Source organism: Seriola dumerili, unplaced genomic scaffold (genome assembly GCF_002260705.1).
Source record: "Seriola dumerili isolate Sdu_G_001 unplaced genomic scaffold, Sdu_1.0 BDQW01000035.1, whole genome shotgun sequence".
In the NCBI taxonomy this organism is placed as follows: domain Eukaryota; kingdom Metazoa; phylum Chordata; class Actinopteri; order Carangiformes; family Carangidae; genus Seriola; species Seriola dumerili.
Window position 1 is genome coordinate 3,236,784 of NW_019174290.1, and position 23,373 is coordinate 3,260,156.

Genomic DNA, 23,373 nt, shown 5'->3' on the forward strand with positions numbered 1-23,373 from the left:
GCAAAGCTTTTTTTTGTTTGTTTGTAAATGGTAAATGCCTGAGGGGGTTAATGTGAGCTGCACCATGTCCTGGATGTGTTTGTATTAGCAAACTAACTTGATTTTATGTAATTGTAATTTTATTTTATTAATTTTTTTTAATGAATGCTTTAACACATTTTGGGTTCTGGTAACTTGTGAAGGGGATTAGTTATGCCCGCCCCCTTTTTTTCTTTTATTGCTTTTGTATTTTTGTTTTTACATTTTAAAATCTATTTAAAAAAAAAAGAAAAAAAGGAGACTCACCAAGAGTCAAAATGATCTTTATATTCAGCATTAGTCTGAACTCACCATATACATGTATACAATAAATACCTGGTACAGACTTTAGACATTTCCTGACCTCAAAACATACAACTCAATACCTCAGTGTGACTGCACTGTTTTCTGTTGTCAGACGGTGAAAGAGCTGAAGAACGATGCTGTAGCTCCCTCCAGTGTCTCACTAGGATCTTACCATTCTTCTTATTGTCATATTCACAGTGGACTGAATTAATTATAGTAATGATTCCTCTGTTTATAGGATTAATCCTATTATTTAATATTATCATCTATATCCACCATTGAATCACTGGATATACACAGTCACTGGAGACATGTATGGTAACTGGCAGAAGGCTGATTTTTCATCACTGTATAATAATATCATATGGATTTTCTCTGACTGTTTGAACACTTCATTGCAGATGCTTGTATTGGCTGCTACCCTGATGCAATGTTTTTCAATGACTGTACCATAACATCAAATAGAAACACGCTGATTTTGTGGATCATTGCTCTCGGTTTCAACCTCACATATTGAAAACTGAAATTTGATCATTTCTGGAATTTAGAATAAAGTTGTGTAGTGAAAAACGCAAATGTGTGTGAGTAATGATGGACCCACTGACCTTTTGTTCCTCGGCCTGAGCAGACTCAGTTGTGTAACTGTCTGTAGCAGGCATTTTATCCCTACAGCCCTTCCTTTATACACCGTTTAATTAAAATTATGAAAGGGTGAATGGTCAAGCCAACATTTAATTCAAAGAGGAACTGTAAAGTATGTTATGCCATTTCAATTTAGATTCTAGTTTCAATTGTTTAATGGATGCTGATCAATTTTTATTTTTTTTATTTTTTTAAACAGGGGCAAAAAATTACAGGACCTTCTGTCGGAAGTTAGTCTTTTACCAAGGGCTACAAATCAATACTGGTGTTACTAGGAGGTATATTACATCAGCCAGTAATCTCTCTTATCTTTTACCTTGACATGACTGGCCTGATCAGGGCTCCAATGTTCAGAAATTTGTGTGCTGGGACTCCAGTGTTGGGCTGATACATTGCTGTGTGTGGTGTCTCTGTGGCGGCTGGCCAGTACTGATCTTGTTTCCTTTAAAAAGAACGGATGACTAACTCTACGCGCACGCACACGCGCACACGCGCACATGCACGCACGCACGCACGCACGCACGCACGCACACACACACACACACACACACACACACACACACACACACACACACACTTTTTTCAACTGTATTTACTTACTCAGTAAAGGCGACCTGTTTGGACCTGTTGGACAAATTGATTGTCAGTTGCTCTACAAACACACCGGATATACCCAGACATACATACCCCCCCCCTCCCCCAGTGTTTGCATGTTGAACCTCAGATGAACCACTTCAGTCTCCCACACCCACACAGGTGTTTTCACTTGTGGTGCTGATTAGCTCGTTGCTCAGGTAGAAGGTTGGCTGAGTCACTGTGGTCTAATCAACCACAATAAGTGAAAACACCTGTGTGGGTCCACTATGGGTGTGCAGGGCCCTTATATCCAGCACAAGAAAATGGATATAACAGACCAAATGTATTCAGCTTTTTTGTGATTTGCTGTATATTGGAAGTATTTCACAGGAAAAATAATGTAACTGTTCATCCAAAAAAAATGTTGTGTTGTGTTAAAAAATTGGCCACCAGCTTTACTTTTCACAGCTGACATTTTGAGCACAGGTGTTCATTAAGGATGGATCCCACTCAAATCCCAGTAAAGCATGACAATGCATGTGGGAATGAGCCAGCGTGCACAATACCAGGATCCTAAAAACTGAAGCAGCTAAACTGAATTCAGCCATCATTGATTTTAGTATAAATCTGTGCTTTTCCTACTATGATGTATCAAAATGCCTTCTAGCAAAAAATGGTCACAGTTTCTTGTGTTGGATCAAATGTATCAAAACATCCTTGGAAACAGCATAATATACACTTGTAATTTCAGCATGTCCCAAACACACATTTCAGCCAAGATAAGCCTTTATATGGATAAATAAGCTTGCACAGCTGAACTTCACAAACAAATAATAACACAGTTTTGAAGCTAGTGAAACTGTCAATACTTAACAGCCACATTCCAGGCCTCCAGTAGGTGCATGTTTCATATTAAACAAGACTAAACAGTCTACAGTTGTGCTGTCATGGTTTCCACACGCCAAGATGACGCCTATATTTGTGACACAGCCCATACGGTATGAAAATCCAGGGCCAGTAGATCAGAGATGTGATAGTAGTACAGCTCTGTGAGGCTGTACTTACTGACTCTAGTGTTTTGAGTTATGCTCACGTCTAAAACTCTTCAATATGACACCGCAAACACGCTCATCTTGAGTATGTTTACCATGTTCACATCTTAGTTTAGTGTGTTCTTATGCTAATTTGCTAATTATCACTAAACACACAGTAGCCCACAGCTGGTGCTGATGGGAATGCTATAAGTGTTGAAATAGTATTTGACAAATTGAAATTATGACTTAATAATGGTGCTAGAAAAAGGTTAAAGGTACTATATATAAGTTCTGGTTGCTTGACAAGAGCTTCAGCCATTGTTGCATTTAAACAAGACAAAGTTAAAATATGCAGCGCAACTTCTTCAGGGGAGACTGGACGCTACAGTGACTCAGTATCGGAAAGTGAAGAGACAGTCCAGGCAATCTAGCTAGCTAACCTAGCTGGTTAGCATGCAATCTTCAGTACAACTGATAAAATTTAACAAGGGGGTTGCTTTTCACCTCTGGAGACAGCTCTTGGAAAGTAAAGTAATGAAGTTTGATGCTGAACTCACAACATTTCTTCTAGACTGATAAGTAAACAGTATGTTAATGCTAACGTTGGCTATGTAGCAATAGCAAAACTTACAAATAGCTCCTTTTAAGGGGGGTGCTTTTCTTCTCAAGACTCCACATACACATCATCTTACACTATGAACAGGGGGTCTTTATTGGAAAGACATCAAATTGTGAGAAACTGGCAAGAAATAAAGTGGCATGTTTTGCTGTCCCTTCTGCTGGGCTCTTTAAACAACACGTCTGTTCAATTATCACCTGCGAAATGTTCCTACACAGAAATGCCTTACAGGTCAACACAGCATACGGTTATGTTCAGAGAAAAGTGTATTCTTGCTGAAATGTTATTGCACACAGACAACTTCAAAGTGCATATGATCACTTAAACAGACGTAGGACATAGGAGTGTGTGCTGAAGTGTGTGTCTGTTTGTGTGTGTGTGTGTGTGTGCCTGCATGTGTAAGGGCTTGTGTCTGTGCTTGTCGGAGGGGAATCTATGCAGATGGATAAGTTGTGATGAGGTCATGTCCCTCCGGTGGTCTCATTCTGGCCCGAGCGTGAGTCTCACAGTACAGCTGCCCCTCCACGAAGAAATAGCCCTTCTGTTTGAGGTTGACGTCACAGTCGGAGCACACAAAGCAGCCAGGGTGACGATATTTGTCCCGTGCTTTCACCACTGTGCCACTGTATCATAGAAAGCAGACACAGGGAGATGTTAAGAGGAAAAAACAAGGTATGTATGGAAAGTTATGTGAACCACCAGTTACCACAAGTTAGTAACTTTGGTGTATGAGTTCTAAAATGTGCAAAGACATTGGATCAACAAAATCAGGACCATCTGCTGTATTGTCTTTTTTACTGACAACCTTGCAATAAAACAACACCAGGCCAAACAAGAGTCATTTCACCTTTGGCATCACAGTGATATCACGGAGTACTGACACACAAAAACTAGAGCTCAGAAACAAGGACGCTGAGATGAATAGACGGAAAGCAATGAATAGTCTGCACCAACTTTCACTGGTTGTCTCATTTTACTACAAACAAAAGCTGCCATAACGAAATTAAAAGTCTACAAAGAAACAGATTTCTTTAACACAATGATGCACGAAGACTGAATTGGGTAATTGTATCGACAACACTTACATTAGTTACGTTTGGAAAGGTGAATTTCATACTCATACATTTTTCTGATGGTTTTTTTTCCCTTCATCTTGTATTTTTAACATCTGTCCTGAAAAATTATAAAAAATAACAAAAAAGTAAAAAATAACTAAACTAACTAAAAGCAGCAATAAACACTACTTTATTAGGCTTATAATGTAATGTTCAAATTATCTAGGCTGCAGAATGTTCAGACAAGCTATACATAGTTTGTAGTGCTGCCTTAGTAGTGCATTGTTTTTGTAATTTTCTCTCATCCTTTGTTTGGATTGATTCATGCAGGGTCTGAATGTGAATCACAGATGATTTGCTCTATTTTTACTCACACAATCCCATTCCCACACTTGTCGCAGACGGGCAGTTTCTGCAGGTTTCCTGTGGGCGGAGTCGGTTTGGTCATGGGGGCTTTTACTGTCCTGGTCACAATGGGACGAGTGCCTGTCCACACGGGAGAGAAAACACTCAACGAGACAACTCTGTACTCATAAATGATTAGAGCACATGAATAAAAACAAACCACTTTGGAGGCAGGGACGCTTGTGTCCACTTGAATCCTAAATGACACTTCCTTTTGGGTTACAAGCCTAATTCAGCTCAATCAGGATACATTTTTACTTCTCAATGAATAAAGGGAAAACACGAGTGCTTTTGTAATGATGTATTGTATACGCCACTCCTCAAATAATGAGAGGAACACATGTGTCATAATGACATATTGTGTAGCTTTAAATGTTCAAGTTATGAGACTGGTTCGTCATTCAGTGTCTAATGTAATCTATGTAATATTTCTTTGTTCCCTGTATAATAATGAATATACCCCTGAACTGATCCTCATGTGTGTATAGGAGGTAAAAATATAGGTTACTGTGGAGAAAACTGCCTGTTGTTATCAGACTCCGATGTCAAAATGTTGGTTCTTAAAAAGCCCTAACTTCAGCTGTGTGCTCCAGCCCTAATTACCCAAGAATGTAGTGCAATATAATTGAACTGAATCCTTTGATACAAAATTATATTCCTGACACATCTCATAAAGATAAAATTGCAGTCGCATCACAAACTTGTGTAAAATTAAATATTCAGGTGTGAATAAATCAACAAAGTTAAAAAAAGACATCTTTAGGTATTATTTCATTAAGTGTTTAACACACTCCTACTCTGTTTGAAGTAATCTGAAGTAATCAGATCTTTTACTTCTCCAAAAGTTGCAACACCACAGTGTATAAATATCCTGTTACAAGAAAAAGTCCAAGTACAGAACTATTATCATCAAAATATATCTTTACTTGTACCTAAAAAGTGCTCATTATGCAGAATAGCCCACACCTGAACAATAAATATTGTATAAATATCGCAGCTGGTAAAGGTGTTAGCTTATACACTTTGAGCTGGACATGTCTTTGAATAAAAGTTGCTAAAGGCGTCTTTAAAGGCAACATATATGATTGGTCAATGTGACATCACAGTTTTCCTGACCCCCGCTCACTACAAACATGAGAAGAGAAAAGACATACAGAAACTGTATTTATGTGATATAATCAAACTTCTTTGAACTTTCGAACAGATTTTTCTTTTTCACATAGCACCCTGCAGCTTGTAGGAAGAGGCTGAATGAGGAAATAAAATAAATAAATAAAAAACATCTGTATGCGTCTCTAAGGTGAAATATTGTGTCTGTTTAGTATTTCAGACTGTCAGCCTCCTCTACTATACTGGATGATTTCAACATGTGAAATGTTTTTGTGTTGTGGCAGAAATATATTGTCTGGGAGGAAGAGGAAGCGCTCACCATCACTGTCAATAAACTCCTGCAGGGCTTTGAAGGAGCCAGACTGTCGAGGCTCCTGGGGCTCCTCCTGGTCTTTCTGCAACATCCGGTACACATCAGAATCCTCGATGCTAGTCAGAGTCCTGGGGCTGTGCAGTGCAGTCACACATCACACACACACACACGCACACACGCACGCACACGCACGCACATGCGCACACACACACGCACACACACGCACACCATATGACTGTTTTTCCCCAGACCACACAAATTTCATGAAGAGGGATCGCGTCATGCTAGTGGTATAAATGATGCATTGTACTCTTAACTGCATTATATTTTCTTTTCTTTCTTTTTTGTTATGAAATAAGAATGGATGTTGGTGAATGAACAATTTTGGCAGAGATCCACAACGTGTCTTTTCCATGCACATCGTAATAGCTTGTATCATAATTCCGTTTTAATTTAAAATAATTCCATCTTGTCTGCTGATAATAGCGGTCGTGATTACATTACAACATCCATGTAAATCAGCCTAAACTAGCGGAGAGTCTATGTTGCATCGGTTGCCATGACCCAGGTTTAGATGTGATTTACGTCTTATTCAGAGGTTGTGGTTAAGCCATGGAAAGGCTCATTCCTGTGTGCTGTGGTAATATATTCTCAGTGTGACAAACCATATATCAGGTAGCCTAATGAAATCCACATGACTGCATGAAGGCTGACACACTGCAGTACATCTGTGGCTGCATAAGGCTATTCAGCTGACACCTTCAGACAAACTGGGTGACAGAGTGGCATTCAGGAGGTGAGTCATGTAAAGAGCAGGTGGACTAAAAGTCAATGTAACAAGAGCATGGCAGAAAAAAAACTGAAGGCTAGAGGGGAACAGAAATCATAGAAGGAACAAACTCCATAGCTACATTATACATATACATACTGTCCTTTATATGAGGCTTTCATTTTTTCTTTGCTTGGCCTGAGGGTGCCATTAGAGGAAATGACTTTTCATAAAGAATCTAACTATTATTAAATAATAATGAAATAATGAAAATAATCATTAGTTGCAGCCCTAAGGCTAACTAGCATGGCACTAGACTAACACTGGATGAAAAGTAAAGAGACACACAAAGGTCATTATGACTTATGCTCAGGTGACCATGGATTTACCAAGACAAGAAGATATCATGTCATATCAGACAGAAGATATACTGATATGGCTGATTTGACAAGTTTAAATTTTAAATGGACATACTGGCAGAAATTATGATAAGACAAAGTTTTTGAATTTCACCTTGTTTGTGACGCTCATCATGTGACCTGCTGATTGAGATTGTGGCCACAATTGCAAAATCATTGTACAACCCAGTGCTATTCCCAGAAAATATTAGTACCCAATTTTATGGCTGCCTGTCCAATAGCTGTCAGGTTAAGGTACGTCACCCTGTCCCAGATACAGATGGATGATCTGATGTGCAGGCTAAACAGCTCTTAGTTAGTTTCTGTGCTGTGGGTTTTTTATTTTAAAAGAACCTGACGTGCCATGATTGACAGCAGTGATCACTCACCTCTCAGGCTTCTGGGGGACAATGCCTCGGATCTGGCCCTCCATGGCGTCCTGGATATTGCCTGAGGAGTACAGGCCAATAGGAGTATTGTAGGACGTACTGACCACCTGACGCTTATCATCGATGTTCGCTGCCGCAACAAACGGCTGAGCTTTCCGGTTGTGTCCGGTGCCAATAGGTTTATACTCCTGAACACATAAGAAGGGAACAAGAACAGCACTGAGAAAACATGAGATGAAGAAGCGAAACTGAATTCATTTCTCAGACACTTTTACAAACCTGTTGTTCTGCTTCTAGGTTGAGTTTAAATGGGTGAGCTCTGCCTTCCTCCACAACACGAGGGGACCACAGTCTTGAATCATTCCTGGGAATTAAACACAGATCCTGGTCAGAAGTTCAGCTCAACCTGACTGATGAACTGTTGAATAACTCTTTTTTTGAATCTGTGTGTGTATGTGTGTGTGAGTCTATAATCCCAACTCATAAAACATCAACACTGAGGTTTAAACTTATGCTGACATCTCTGGTCTTTTCAGTCATGCCGTTGGTTCCTACTTTATTATTTCATAAGTGTGTCCAAACTGAAAAAGTGACAAAATGAAGCCAAATTCATAGTCATACCAAAGTCACTTGATTTTTGAATGTGTTTTTGAATATTTTATTGTCCCTTTAATAGAACCCACAAAAGAAACGTAAGCGCAAGCTAACAGCTGGAAAAGCATTAAACTAAGTGCAGATGGTGGGAAGAAAGCTCCAGGAAAACCTTAAAGGTTTCACTGACATTTGTGGTACAAGTCTTGCATCATTTTCAGTAAGTAAAAAACAATAAAGTGCTCAAATGTCTTGCTTTAATATATAACAGAAGAAACTCTATACTGTTATGATTAGTATATGGTTCATATTATAAAGGAGTGGTTTCCGGGGGGCAGACCCTTGCAAGGGGTCCAAAGAACAATGTGAGGCGTTATGAGATGACTGACTGATTTACTGGATGATTTAGGCTTTTAAAGGTCTTTGAAATTATTCAAATAAAATAAAGGAGAAAAAAAATTCTCTAGGTCACAACACCTAAACATACAGCTGGCGATAAGACATTAAATGTCATTGTTCCTGTATCAGTACGTGTAGATAGAGTTTGGACACAGCAGCAGACACCAAGATGTGACCCGATGGACACAGTAAAAGGAACAACTGTCCAGTATTTAATCCAATACAACGCCATAACAATGGGCTTCAAATGCAACATAGACTTTAACCAACAGGTGCCCGACACAAAAATTTAACTATGAACTTTCATAAACTCTGTAATTATTGCACCGTTAATGCATTAGATTTCATTGTATTGTGCATGTGTTGATTTTATTGTGTCCATCACCGGTTTGTGTGCATGTGTGTTGTGTGCTCGTGGGTTTCTACATGCAACCTTTCAACAGTGAGACAGAGCTGACTGGTGGACTCCTTTATCTTATTCTGGGCTTCACAGTGCAGCATGTCTGTGGCAGGGACTCCCTCGATGGCCAGGATGACGTCACCAGCGCACAAGTTGGCCATGGAAGCCTTACTGCCGGGGGTGATCTGGTAGAGAGCAGAGCAAAGGGGTAAACAAGGGACACGGTGAGAGGTAGAAGGAGAGCAAATAAAGACTGAACTGAAATGTCATCATAAGACGGTGTGAGAGGATGAAATCCCTCCAGTAGTTCCAGAGAATATATACAAACACTTAAGATCTCTTACTGAGAGACTTCATGCTGTTTTCGCTTTATTTTGTCACCTGTGTATATATTATGAGTCGAAAGTTCACTTTGTTTGCTTTTATTTCCCCCCTTTTATCACACTACTAAGTATTAATATGTTTTTTAGCCATAGAAAAATAAATCCATAAATGAATCATTTCAGCATAATTACATTTTGAGTTCCAGCCACAAACAAAAATAAGCCTCGCTCGAATTCAACTGACAGCTATAACTGCTGGAGGTCATGAGAAGTTCGAGACCTAAACACTGACTCATGGTGCAGAAAAGGTTGGAAAACCCTAAATGAGTATATCAGTAAAGGTGGTGGGAATGAAATATGTTGCCTACATTTGTTTTTCTTTTTCATATTAAAGTTATTCTCTAGTTTGTATACAACTAAATGTATTTCAAACACATATACGCATACTACGTATACATCCCAGTAACATATATCCTTTGTAATAACTTTTAAACCAGTATATATATTTATTCATACATACAAATTCATAACTAACATGCACAAACAGATGTTTGCAAATGTAGATTTTTTTCAGTCAATAAGTTAATCAATTCTTTAATCTATACACCTAATGTCAGAGGTTTGTGTATTTCCATATAAGTAGTTAAAGTTGTCAGGCAGTCACAGTACTGTGATGGAGGCAAAGATGTTGCATGGTTACTCCAAAAATTGCTGTAACTGCACAGCATTTAATCTGTGTTTCACACACCTCTATAAATTAAACATTAGCAGTCAGCAATTTGTTAATTGCGAGCACGACCGGAGCTTATTTGAGAGAATACTAAACACTTTTGACGAGACTGAGCGGCCTAGACGGGTCACCACAAAACAAAAGCAACAATAGGAATGCAAATTATGTTGCTCACTTTCATTGTGGCTTTTGCTTTCGTGTTGTTGATTTTGCATTTGTGTTGTGCCTTTTGCATTGTGTCGACCCGTCTGGGCCACCACACTAGACAGTTTGAATATGAATTAATTCTAATTTAACTTTCCTCCCAAATGTCACAAGGAAGCTCAGTGTTGAATTCTTCTTCCCATTGTTTTGTTTTTAATTATTTTACAGAAGGGATCAGTGCAATGTGAAAAAAATTGGAAATGTACAGAAATGTTTTCTCTCTTTTGCTTTCTGGTTCTCTGTAAAAACCCATTCAAACAGCTCACCATCTACAGATGGTGCAGCCTTTGTGAAAAGTTTTGGTCTGCTCTCCATCACTGGCACGTCATCTCTTAGTACAGTGCTCAACGGCGAGGCCTCTTGTTCATGTTTCTCTTAGTTCGTCTTCACCTGGCCTAAATAAAAAACACAGACTCCACTAAATGGCCTGAATCTATATTTTCTTTCACCACATGCACTCTGCCAAACACGGGCCGCTCCCTGAGATGCAGCAGGAGTGTTCTTGTTACAGACGACTGGCATTGCCCTGGTTGGTATGCATGCATATAAACTGTCCGGCCTCCGTCATGGAGATAAAATAAACACGTGCTGCTTCCCAATAAGTGACAGCATCCAGATGGAATATGTATTCTGCTGGCCAGGAAGTGATCAAGATGAATAAGAACTCCCAGAAAGCCATCAAGGTCACAGGGAATACCTCAGGAGGCAGCTTCAAACCAAACCCAACATTCCTACTTACACTACACAGGGCATGACCTATGATCAGCCATATTGCATTACGGGACATAGGAAACTTTGCTACACTGGGATGTTACACAGAAACTTGAATTAGATCATCTGCCTATAAATAACTGTGGATGAAAGTGCTGAGGGGATGTCTCATGCTGCCAAAGAGGGAGCAGTAATTTACAGTGGAGCGTTTGTTGAAGTGCTGCTGCCTGACTGTATGTTTTACTGCTCTGATGTCTGTTACCTGAATCTGTGCGCAACTATGCTTTTTATTGGATTCTTTCATTTCAATGCAGCTCAGTTGTCTTGTCAAACATTCGCCTTTGTTTAAATTATAACCACCTTACCATCTTTTGCCTATTTTTTTTGCCTGTCTCTTTCTTGCTTGCTTCCTTCTGTCCTTTGCCGCTACCTCTTGCCTTTGTTTCCTTCTCTTACTTTTTTCCTTCCTTTGCCTTCTTCTATATAACAATCCTCAAAACTGAAGTAGGAACAAGAAAGCTAAATTCTTATTTCACTTAAAATACTTCGGTACGACTTTCTGATATTTGTTTGTGTTTTTTGAGTAGAACAAAATCGGATTTCACAATAAAAAAAGTGAGGAATTAAAAAGGGGAAAGAAAGAATCCGGCTAGAGCAATAAACTATCCAAGAAGTACTGGGGAAACAAATCTGGCGGGTCCAAAATGTTTGCTGATGTAATAAGAAAGGATTGTATTTCAGCTATTTAGTAATGCAATTAAAGCTGCACTCATCATTATTTATGTTATTAATGTTGGATCAAATACTGTGGAAAAAAAGGGGTCGTTCGTTGTGACAAACCCACCAGAGCCCAGAATTATCACCAAACTCGTTCCCATTAACTGTATAGGAGCATTTTGGCATCTTTTAGCTGACTGTTTTGATTTTACAGCTTCAATTTCACTAACTTTACTAAATGCACTTAGTTTTGGTTTCATCTCACAGCAGGCATCTGTCGTAAACCTTAAGTATGATAAATGCCTGATACCAAACAGCGGCCAGAAAAAGACTAGCTTGTGAACGTAGTGGAGCATTTAGCTTCGAAAGAGTCAGATATTTCCCACAGGAGATGGTGGAGACCAAACAGAGCTAAAATTAGAATGAATACATTTTCATTCAGAGTGCCCAGAAACATAACTCCATATTTGCGGGATGTGCTCATATATGGTGATAACATGTTAATATTGTGTTCATAGCTTGATGCGCTGCCCCCAAGTGGCCATAAAAAATTGAAGTTGGGAAATGTTTGAGAGACAGATCTCAAGAGAAGGCTAAGATATCCTGAGTTCATCCCACACAAGCGAACAATGCTGGATCCTAAACCTCCCATAATGCAACTCAATTGCAGGTGGGTTTCCATCCACCTGTCAAAAAATTCAAAATATTGCGTGAACCATTTTTATGCTTGATTGAGGTGCAAAATGTAGTGTATCGCTAAAAGTCTCTGTGAATAAATTATGGCATACAAGTTTGATACAAAAAGTTTGAGACCACTCTCGCATTCATGAAGCATGTGACATAAACGTCTGCTTGAAGCCTCTGCTCCGCTGAAGAGAAGAAACACGATGGCAAACAACAACATCAGATTTGTGTGAAGTGATGAGGAGATTGTAGCATTCCTGAAATGAATACATGAAACAAACATAATTCCATATTTCCATCATGTTTTCCACATTGTTTTTCACTATTTCAGGTTTGACTGGAGCTCCTTTATTACGTCATCTTGTTGCGCTCTGTCTATTGATGTCTATCTACCATTTTTTTTAAAATGCAGACTTGAATTTGTAGCCTCCATGCTCGAGCCAAAATGGCTGTGATGACAAAGGTATTTTCTCAGACTTAACAAAGCTCCCCCGGAGCCACAGAAGAAACTATACAGCTGCTTTCACAGGCTCAGTAACGCCCCCATGACACGACGATCAAGTAAACTGATCTTGAGGTGTACATTTTATGGAGTGGCCCTTTAAGGCTGCTGTCTGCTGAAGAAAAAGATGATAATCACTTGTGTTTACTTTCCTCAACCAGCTGGGAACACTGGCGGGTCATAAAGAGGAGGATGTTCCTGACCAAAAATGGCAGTGAAGGGAGACACTGGATTCACTTGTGCCTGAATGAAAGTCTGTGGGTTCACTGCAGCAACAGTCCCTTCCACTTGAATACGATACAAGCTGTTATTCAGGGTGTATCAGATCAGTCTTTTCTTTAATACACATCTCTCTCACAAGTACATTCTAACACATGGGCTTCTTGTATTACTGCTCTCGTATGGTTTACTCTCCCGGATTCCTCTCTGCCTCTCTTTTTCCATTCCTCTCCTCCCTCATCCATCCCAATCTTCTCTCATCACTGTTCTCATATGGAGCCACTGAGTGTCCACTAACACAACAGGTGTGAGGCTATTGGACAGAGCCACTGGTCGGTAGCTTGAACTATACTTTTAGTCAGTACTTCCTGAGATCTCTCCCTAAATATAGATTCACATAACCCCAACAGAGCGGGATTACTGGGTCTCCTCACATCTGATCCTGCATGTGGGACTCTGGGGACACGGCCCACGAATGAGTCTAAATGCTGATGAAGACGTCACTGTTTGTATTCAGGATATTTGCTGTTGTGTTTTGTTGTGGTGAAGAAAAATAAGGAGTGACTCTGTGTTATAATTGTTTCCATAGTCAAATAGGAATATCATTGATAAAAGGGAAAATATCATATTTATTCCACAATAGAAAACATACAGCACTGCTACTGTTATGTAATAATCTCCTAAAACAGCTCCAGTCACATTTGTTTTTGTTGTGCTTTTTTTCTTTTTTCCCTTTGCCTGTTTATTTATTGATCCCTCTCTTCCTTCTTTCCTTTCATATTTGCAGTTTTGTTTTTGTTTCCCTCACTATTTGGACTGTCTACCCATGAATTCAATTAAGTGCCCAGGAAGTGTGAATAATAATACGACTAATGCCATGACTACAGGTAACAAAACTTCTTGTTGTTCACAAAGGAACAGAAGAAAAAAAAAGAAAAGAAAAAGGTGTTTTTTTTCTGACTCGATATTGAAGCAACATTTCAACATCATGGAAAGTAAGCGTGTTAATTTGTGTGTCACTAAACCCAGATTTTACTGTACAGTAATAACTGTGATATCAATCTTCTCATCTAACTACTGCAAAAAAAAAAGAAAAAAAAGAAAAAGAAGGGGGAATAAACAAACCTCCCTAACTGTCAAACTAGACCTTTAAATTGTCTAAATTCTTGCTGGTATTTCACTTTAATAACTAACTAACTACACACGATTCAGTTGTTTGTCGTACTTCACATCAACAGGAAATGCCATATTAGTTCCAGGAAACGATCCTTTTCATTCACAGATGAAGATAAAGTCTGATTCACTTCATCTCAATCGGCGGCCATGACCTTCTAAAACCGTTTGCCTGCTCCTCTTTAAATTAGATGAAGTATCTGTCTGATACATTTTTAGTTTTCTTTAATAACACACAGTTAGGTTTACTTCTATATATGTCATCTGTCACCTCCCAGCTCCACCTGTGCTGTCAGTTTATGAGGGTGATATGTTACATGATTCTATGGGTTGACCTACAGCTGAGGTTCACTATCTCCTGAACAGCTGCACTGTTATAATAGAAATATCACAACAGCGTGTACAACATCATCATTACTGACAGATCCATTCTTCTGTGTTGACTCAGCTGTCAGCATGAAATCCCTGAGTTAAGCAAGTTTGTCCAAACATATAAAGTCGATTCTACATTTGGAAAATTCCACAGTTGCGTTTCTCTGTTTGTCCACATTCCATGTTTTTCATCAGGTTTTAGTCCGAATTGATTTACATGCTCTGCAGGACTGGAGTACAGTATTTTCCATGCTCCTAAATTCTCCAGTCTGAGATCCACTCAGTGAAACATGCGTATATGTGTGTGTGTGTGTGTGTGTGTGTGTGTGTGTGTGTGTGTGTGTGTGTGTGCACATGTCAGAGTACAATGTAAGCTGCTATTTGTATCTAAGCCTCTTGCATTTACTGTGGCACAGGTGCAGACCCCATACCACAGACTCTTTCTCGAATGAACCCTCCTGGAAGTGCAATGTTGACACTGAACCACAGACTTACACCTCTGGACTGTTCCACAACAGTTTAAAATCACATTCACATTCACACTGTTTGACGTTTGGCTGAGGTTACAACAGTAGAAACAGTGTCAAACAAACATTTTGCGCCCAGACAACCCAAAATATGTGCCAGGAAAAGAAATTAAAGAAGTCAAGTCAAATGGTTTTGTTTTGATCAAGAGGAAAACTGATTTTGCAAACTGAATTCTTTCTTTCACTCACTCACCCTGGAGATGGTCAGAGGCTGGTTGAAGTCCTTTCCTCCCATCAGGCGAAACCCCCAGGGGGCCGGACCGTTCAACACGACATTGAGTGGCATGACCCTTTAATGTCTCCGCCGCTGTTAGATAACAACAGCACAGACAGTGAACTGCACACTGCGGGTGACCACAGTGAAAGAGCAGAGGACTATGAAAGTGATGGAGATTTTGAACCATGTTGGGGGAGGAGGGGTGCAGGGGGAGGAGAATGGACAGACCCCACCCCAGCAGTGAAGTAATTTGTCAGATTTTGGGACCTGACTCTTAGTGTGTGTCCCACCAGCACTTGCTCGCCAGTTTTCCAATTTCTGTGAAGCCATTTTTTTTTTTTTGTTTTGTTTTTTAAATTTCCTTTTTTCTCTCGCACTACTTCTCTCTATAAATAGAAGCCAGTATTTTCTTGCGTGAATCAAGTGCAACTCAAGCTTCAGTTGTCTTACTCACAACCAGATTTGGACAGCGCACTGCAAGTAGGTATGTGGACACTTGTAGACAGTGAGGATGTAAACCAGCTCCCCTCATCGCTTCTCATCCCCGGGCAGCTCGGAGCCTGGCTGGCCTCCTCTTTGCTCTGGTTGACGGGTCTTGCTGCTCCTGTCCTTATTTGGTCTGGAGGCGCAGCTCCACTCTGAGGCCTTGGAGGTCCCACTTGCACATTCCAACCACTATTGATCTGGATGGGTCCCAGCACTCCCCCTCCTGAGTTTGTTAACAATCCAGTTTCATTTTGAGTTGGACCTTGCACCACATCATATGTCCGTCTCTTTGCCACAAACTAGATCTGTCATAAGTTATTTTTCATCCTCCATCCTACAAAAAAAAAAAAAATTTATTCTGCTCTTTGTTTATTATTAGTGTTTCTTCCAGCCAGCTCAGAATTATTCTTCCTGCTTGCTACATTCCCTTCATGTCTGCATAATATCCAAAATTATAAAAACACCAAATGGACTTCATGGGGCTGCTAGGTCACTGTCAACAAACTGTGAGTAAGGCATGTTAATCTAAGCCAGCACTGACAGGCTCTTGCTCTAAGTAAGGCGAGTTTCCATCAAGCGAAAGAAACAAAGTTCCAGTTCAAACAGTTCAAATCAAAAACTGCACCACAAGATCCATCATCTGCATACAGCTCTGAAAATCTTATTCTGTGCTTCTGTGTGTTTCAGAGTGGACCAGCTTCATGGTTTGTTTCTGCGGTTACCATGACGATGTGCGCAGCGCCTTGACAAATAAGGGAAGTTGATGATGAAGCACTCATATGCCAGAATTTCTCTCTCTGAACAGAAACAATAAAGTCTGAATGAATTCATGCACTCATTCACTAACTTGTGAACAAAAGCATGTGAGGATACATATTTATCATGTGTGTATATGTGTATGTGTGGTATCCCCATGTGCATGTTTTAGTTGATAAACCTGCAGAAGAGACAGTATTGTGGAAGGTCATTAAAGATCAGTAATAAAACTTTTACATAACACAGACCACCGTCTATTTGAGGATTTCACACATGCAAGGGTATCATCATAATCCAAAAATTCAAAACTTATTTCTGGTTTACAGTCTTTTAAGGTTAAGTCAGGTCTGATTCAGAATCTGTAAACATATTTAACATCAAATTCTGTGTACAGTTAAACCTTCAGGGAATAAATTAACACTAAGATGAGCAGCAGAGTTTTACCTGTAACCACACCCACCGGTGATGTCACAGTTTATGGAGTACACGTCTACATCAGTGCTGAAAGCTGAGAAGTTGAAGGACTGGTCTGCTGATATTTTATACCTTTTGTTATCTTCAACAAATCCCGCTAAACATTAGCCTAGCCATGGCTTATTTCTCTCTACACTGTTGCACCATGTTCCTTCATTACTATGAACATGGACACTAGTTTATTTTGAGTCAATCCCACACACACACCCTAAATACTGCCATAAAAAAGCCCTCAGATACTCGTGCGCACCAAATTAGTACCAAGTGCACGATTAAAAGCTACAGTGTGCAAATGTCTCAGAAAACTACTAATACATTTTTATTTAAAAAACAAACAAACAAACAAAACATATTTGTGACCTGTTATCAGGGTTATACATCATCAGGAGGATGAAATGGACTTGGAGCTGATTAGAGTAGGGAAGTCTGAAAGTACTGAGAGATGGAATGGAACTGCTGGTAAGGAAACGTATAATGAGCTTTATCCTTTTCGTCCACTGGAGGTCAGCAAAAGCAAGATTTTCAGCTGCTGTCAGGTTGTTCTTAACGTTTACTGTTTGTCAAACTTCAGAAATGAGACATTTTGAGTTTTCATTGTAATCAAACGATTTTTCTCAAATTTCTCACCAAAAGCAGTGTGCATTTATAATTTCATAAAACAGCTGAACAGCCTTTTTTCTGGAGTGTTTTGAAACCTGCATTTGTTTACATCAGCTTGGGGTCTTCTTCCCTTTAATTGGCACATTCCCGCCACCAACTGTGGATATGTGGGTGTGAAATAGAGGCACGTAAATGTGTGTCACCAAACCTCTGTGCTTAGAGAAGAATAGGAGGAAAAGGGTCAAAAACACTGCACGGTACCTTTAAACTTTATGCGATTTCCTTTTCAGTCATCTGCAAACAAAGTTGTCTTATCTGTTCAGCTGAAAGGAGAAAAAAAGTATTGGAAATATTTCATCTACCAGCTGGATTTTATTAGCAATACAGCCCCATAAAATCATCCAACAAATGCTAAGATATTGTAGAAATACTTAGGTCCAAGAGTGTGCATTGAATTTGATATTAACATGAATAACATATAAGATTTACATTTTCAATTACATGTATAAACATATCAGGAGCCAAATTAATGTGTTCAGTCCAAATCTGTTCCTATTGTTGTATCAAAGACTTACTGAATGTTTTAGCTCTGTAGAGTTTATGTGCACACTGTCACACACCTTCCTGATGTTTTCTAAACTACATATGCATAAATGAATTTTTTGCATCACAGAAGAGGTTTACATATACATGGCTATTAAATAAGTGAGTTGGATGTAAGGCAGCAATCACCAACTCTACTCAATCTACCTACAGTAACTTCAGTTTAAATATGTCACTGACTCCTAAAACAACAAATAACTGGAGAGAGAGAGAGAGAGAGAGAGAGAGAGAGAAAAAGACCTATGTGCCTGGCTATAACAGCTGTCAAAAAAGTGGAAATTAGCACCACTGATGACGAAAACGTGAAGAAAGAAGGAGAGGAAACCAAATGTGATGGTGGGTGAGAAAAAGCCGACTTTATAAAGCAAGTGGATGTTGGCCATTTTACAGCTCTCATACAAAAGGCTTACAAAAACACCACAGACACACACACACACACACACACGCACACACAAAGTGGATTCACGCCATCTGAAATAGTGGATGACAGGGGGTGACATGAAGGACAATGAATGATAAAAACAAAATATATTTTAAGGTGCTTTAACATTTGTTTTGTTGTCAGTGTTCATCCTTTGTGAAACACAAAATGAGAAAAAAAAAAAAAGATCATATTCACTGAGCATGACGAGCTAAGATGGAAATTGCAGATAATTCCAAATAGTATATAAACACATGAACAGTGACACACTACCTATTCACTCTGACAACAGGGTTAAAAGAAGCCACCAAAGTCAAGTGGAAAAACTTACACGACTGAAGCTTTTGATCAAATCCTGTCTCATCCTGTATCTGACTTAAATAAATTCAACATAACACAACATGACATCTGGTAATTCCAAATAGCCCATCAACTCTCATGTTATTCCTCAGTCTCAGCACTTATCTGGACAATGATACTTGACAATAAAATAACAATCCATTCAAATGTGAGTTTGCTGCTGTTAGAATGTGTTAAAAAGCAACATGTTTTTCCATCCTTCCTAAAATAATCTTATCACATAGTGTGACCAGCGTTTGCCCTCTAATAAATATAATACCTAAAAGGTTGTTAACCTTTTTGCATACACTTCCCACACTTGACCAATATCCCCAAAAAGCCCCAAATGTCACAGTAACGTCTAGTGTACAAAATCTGAAGTGAAATCTGAAATAAAACAAACACAAATTTGTGTTAAAATTTTGTTAAAGTGCATCAATTCTAGTGTGAAGATGAAGAACAAGTTGAAAATATTGGTGTTTTCTAATCTTATACTTATGTATACTAATGTATTAGGTTTAGACAGCAAGTAGAACAGTGTCAATAATATTTCTTCCACTTCCTCATTTGCAATGTTTGAAATAACTGCTTGATTATGAATCATAATATTCCTAAATTCTTACCAACCGATCAATACATTGGGTAACACATAACATTGATACATGCACAGTCTGTTCCACATGTAACTATGGGAAGGAACTCCTTTTACCTGACATACAACACAGTTCATACAACAGGCCTGCTGACAAAATACTGTTTGTGCAGCTCTCTATGCACCGAATGTCTGTGAATGTTTGTAATTGAACACTGAAATGAAATGTAACAAGTGTTTTAAAGTTACAGATACTGCCGGAAAATACAAGAAAAAGGTGATGGTGGTGATCTTACTGCCCTTAAACAGTTGAAACACAGAGAAAAGCATCACTGCCTTGCACTGTCCACTATCAATGAGCGTTTGCAAAGTTCCTTTAATGTCATTCCATCACTGTCAAAAGTTAAAGGTCACTGACTGGAGCACAAAGTTTGGGTTCTCCATGATAGAAAAATAAGGATAAAAAGATAACGTTTAAAAAAACAACATCATTTTATAGAAGTCTTCCATTAAAGATGGCTAGTTAGAGCTAAATGTTCTGTCTGTGTGAAGCTGATGAGCCACACATAACACTCAAACACATAAATGTGCGACAGGTCCCTGTGGACCACTGTTAGAGGGGGGCGGGGGCGGGGGGGTGGGGTCCTGCAGGTGCTGTGCCGAGCGGCGATGAACGTGTCACAGAAAGGGGCGGGGGCTGGGGCGGAGTCTGGAATCATCATTATAGCTGCTTCACGTAGTTTCCAGGGAAGGTTCCAAACAACTTGTTCCTTCGAGAGGTCCCTTCAGAGACAGAGAGAGATAGGGGGTGAGATGGACAGTGCTTTAAACGCTGGCTGATACCTGGCAGTAGCAGTAGCTGGCACTAACTCTATTCCGGCTCACTGCAGTCTGGAAATAAGGCCTCAATGAGTTGGAATCACACTCAAAATGAAACACTTGAAAACATTTTTACAGGGTAAAGTTTACTGTAGAAGAATGTAAAGGTTAGCATGACCAAGAGTCCCGGGGTTATCAAACTGAAACTGACAGTCATGTTAACAAATGTGTGGTGGGACCACACTGCCATCTAGTGGTCTCTGTGGATATCTGCAAAATACTTCTCTGTCAGAGCCAACTGCGCCCTCACCACAAACCCTGTAAATACACAGTATCAATTTGACCAGTGTACTTTACTGTAAATGTAGTTTCATTCATCATACTTAACACAACAATGCAAAAATACTCCATTACAAAGGCCCAAAGGCTTTTCAAATGTTACTTAACTGCATTAGTGTTATCAACCAAATATATTTGGTATCAAAAGATCCCATTCCATAGAAAAACAGCCTCTGTGGTTCATATATAATTACATGATACATTATTGATTGTTAATACTGATGCAACAATATAAGTAGCATTTCACCGTCACAGCTGGGTGAGGTGGAGCTACTTTTATCTACTTTATGTACAGTTTGAGTTCAGTTTGGTGGCTCAGGTAAATCTGAGGGGTTGTATGATAATTAAAGGCGTAGGGAAGAAAACAAAGTTAGGCTACACAAACCTAGTTTCATTTATTGGACCCTTCTCCATTCTTTGCTTTTCTTTTGAAATATTTTTACTTCTTTCCACTTCAAACATTTTCTCAATTTAAATAAAAAAATCTATGATGTTTGGTGGAACTGCTAACAACTGGCATTACAAGCACTCACGTACTGTAAAACTGTACAGTGCAGCACTTGAGTACTTTGTTACTGTTGTCTACCTCTGGTTATACGTTTATGTTTGCTTGCTGTGTTGTATTTGTGTCTTCCTATACATTTATTCTATGCACAGTGTGTAAGTACTGTATATTGACAGCTACAAATCCCTTGTATGTGTCATTTTCATTGCATCTGCGGCATCTTCTTGTTTATAGGAGACGTCTGCAGAAGAGACATTAATTTACGTACCTCCTCTCTGCAGGTCCGTCATGTATATGTTAGCACATTTTGATGTTCACAGTGAAGATAATGTTTTAAGATATGCAGTAGCAGTAACTGAAAGATTTTTCTGACAGGCAAAAAACAAGCCTCCATTTTTAATTAACAAGTCCAAGTTGATGTATTCCCTCCTCTTACCAACAAACCAGCCATCATCACACTTCTCCATCACGTCAACAATGTCTCCCTCCCTCAGCTCCAGCTCGTCCTCGTTGCGAGGCATGTAGTTGTACAGGGCCTGGTATCTGTGTTGGAAAAAACTGATTGTGAGCTGAGGTCCATGACTCTTTATCTACATACTTCACATCTGCTGAGAGGAAACTTTAAGGATAATCGTGGTATTAATGATTACAAATATCACTTACGGGTCTCCTCCACCATGGAGTGCATCCTGTACTAATCGCTGAGTCAGAGAGAGAGAGAGAAAGAGAGAAACACAAACAGACAGTAAATCAAACTGTGGCATTTGTGGAGCTGTAGTTTAGGATTTTAGTTTAGGGTTGAGGATTCTGAACAGAAACACTTGTGTGATGTTCTTACTCGTTCTACAATTTCTCCTTTTCTTACACTGTACTTAGAAAAACAACGTACTTCAGCATGCATGTTACAGAATATGTGATGATCAGTCATGAATGATATGGTTATCTCTGAATATTGCCTCCCTGCACAGAGACAAGAGTACAGCGAGAGCGTGGTTGAGTGAAGACATGCCCCCCTACCCTTCGACCTCTAATGGGTGACAGATAGGACCTCCGGGACAAGATGGGGCTACGAGGAGGTTTACCACCAACAACTGGATCCTGCTTAACAGGCAAAAAGACCAGAAGCAACACATCTATAATCTTCAACAGCAACCAAGTCAGCAACGTTTAACTATGAGCTGGACACACGCACTGAAGGCTAATGACATGCTGCAAAACATCATCCGGCAACACGATGATGCCAATGAAAATCCTCCTGGCCACACAGCACTATAACCAACACGAGCAACACACACTAATTCAAGAATATTCTCCGGCCAAAATTATCACAGAGCAGTTCATGTTAGTGTGCACTGAATGTTAGTGTACAAAACACATGGTAGTCTCAGTTAGGGTTGCAATTAATCATTATTTCAATATTGATAAATCTGTAAATATATTTTGATTAATTGTTTAGTTTATAAAAAGTCTGTAAAATACAAAAAAAATGCCCCTTACAGTTTCTCAGATAACGAAGGGTATTATCAGGTTTTTGTCACCAAAAATGTGATCAACATCAATGCCATCATCTCCACATTCTAGCTTTACCTTCACCTTGGAAGACCTATGTCCTGGATGGGGTACAGTGGGGGGAGTCGGGGGAGAGCGAGGAGTAGTGAGGGGAGGAGAGGCGGGTTCAGGCGGAGACAGGGTGGGAAAGGGACAAGGCGACTGTGAGTCGGGGCAGGATGCGAGCGGACGAGAAGGACAGGGAGAGCTTGATGGCTGAGAGACAGAGCGCTGTGGGAGAACGTTTGGAGAGGGGTGAGAGGAGTGGAGGGGAGGTGGTGAGGCAGGTGGAAGGGGAGAGACTGGAGGCAGGGGTGATGTTGTGAGGTGAGGAAGGGATGGGGGCCGAGGGGAGCAAGGGGGAGATGGAGGGGTGGTGTTAGGATCATGCTGTTGTGAGCGTGGGGAAGAAGATGAAGGAGAAGGAAAAGAAGAGGTAGAAGAAGAAGAAGCAGGGGGAGGTGTGGAGGTCAGAGGAGGTGGTATGC

General features: G+C 39.7%; 2 protein-coding genes across 11 annotated transcripts in view; both read right to left on the reverse strand.

Moving 5' to 3' along the window:
* Positions 1–3,146: 3,146 nt before the first annotated feature.
* On the reverse strand, positions 3,147–15,569 carry pdlim3 (PDZ and LIM domain 3). 2 transcript variants are annotated; one of them, XM_022738224.1, is made up of 7 exons: positions 15,380–15,569; positions 9,058–9,209; positions 7,914–7,998; positions 7,635–7,822; positions 6,085–6,212; positions 4,625–4,736; positions 3,147–3,818 (listed from the first exon to the last, which is right to left on the reverse strand). In XM_022738224.1, the coding sequence occupies exons 1-7, from the start codon at positions 15,470–15,472 to the stop codon at positions 3,629–3,631; spliced, it is 948 nt and encodes a 315-aa protein (XP_022593945.1). In that variant the 5' UTR covers positions 15,473–15,569; the 3' UTR covers positions 3,147–3,628. The 2 variants fall into 2 exon arrangements, with proteins under 2 accessions (XP_022593945.1, XP_022593946.1); XM_022738225.1 differs by having other exon boundaries at positions 15,376–15,464.
* A 3,084-nt stretch (positions 15,570–18,653) lies between these two features.
* Positions 18,654–23,373, reverse strand: part of sorbs2 (sorbin and SH3 domain containing 2) — a 47,299-nt gene continuing 42,579 nt past the window's right edge. For all 9 annotated transcript variants that reach the window (XM_022738118.1, XM_022738117.1, XM_022738115.1 and 6 more), the window contains 3 exons: positions 22,001–22,038; positions 21,774–21,880; positions 18,654–20,457 (listed from right to left, as the gene is read on the reverse strand). In XM_022738118.1, the coding sequence (XP_022593839.1) occupies positions 20,396–20,457; positions 21,774–21,880; positions 22,001–22,038 (207 nt within the window). In that variant the 3' untranslated portion in view covers positions 18,654–20,395. The remainder of the gene's footprint in view (positions 20,458–21,773; positions 21,881–22,000; positions 22,039–23,373) is intronic.

Bases quoted from the DNA above. Each gene is read 5' to 3' on its own strand.
- pdlim3 (XM_022738224.1), bottom strand. From the start codon at position 15,472: ATGCCACTCAATGTCGTGTTGAACGGTCCGGCCCCCTGGGGGTTTCGC. The intron at 7,999-9,057 runs GTTGCATGTAGA...TTTAATTCCCAG, and splicing joins CTCTGTCTCACTGTTGAAAG to GAATGATTCAAGACTGTGGT. The intron at 3,819-4,624 runs GTGAGTAAAAAT...TCTATGATACAG, and splicing joins AAGTGTGGGAATGGGATTGT to TGGCACAGTGGTGAAAGCAC.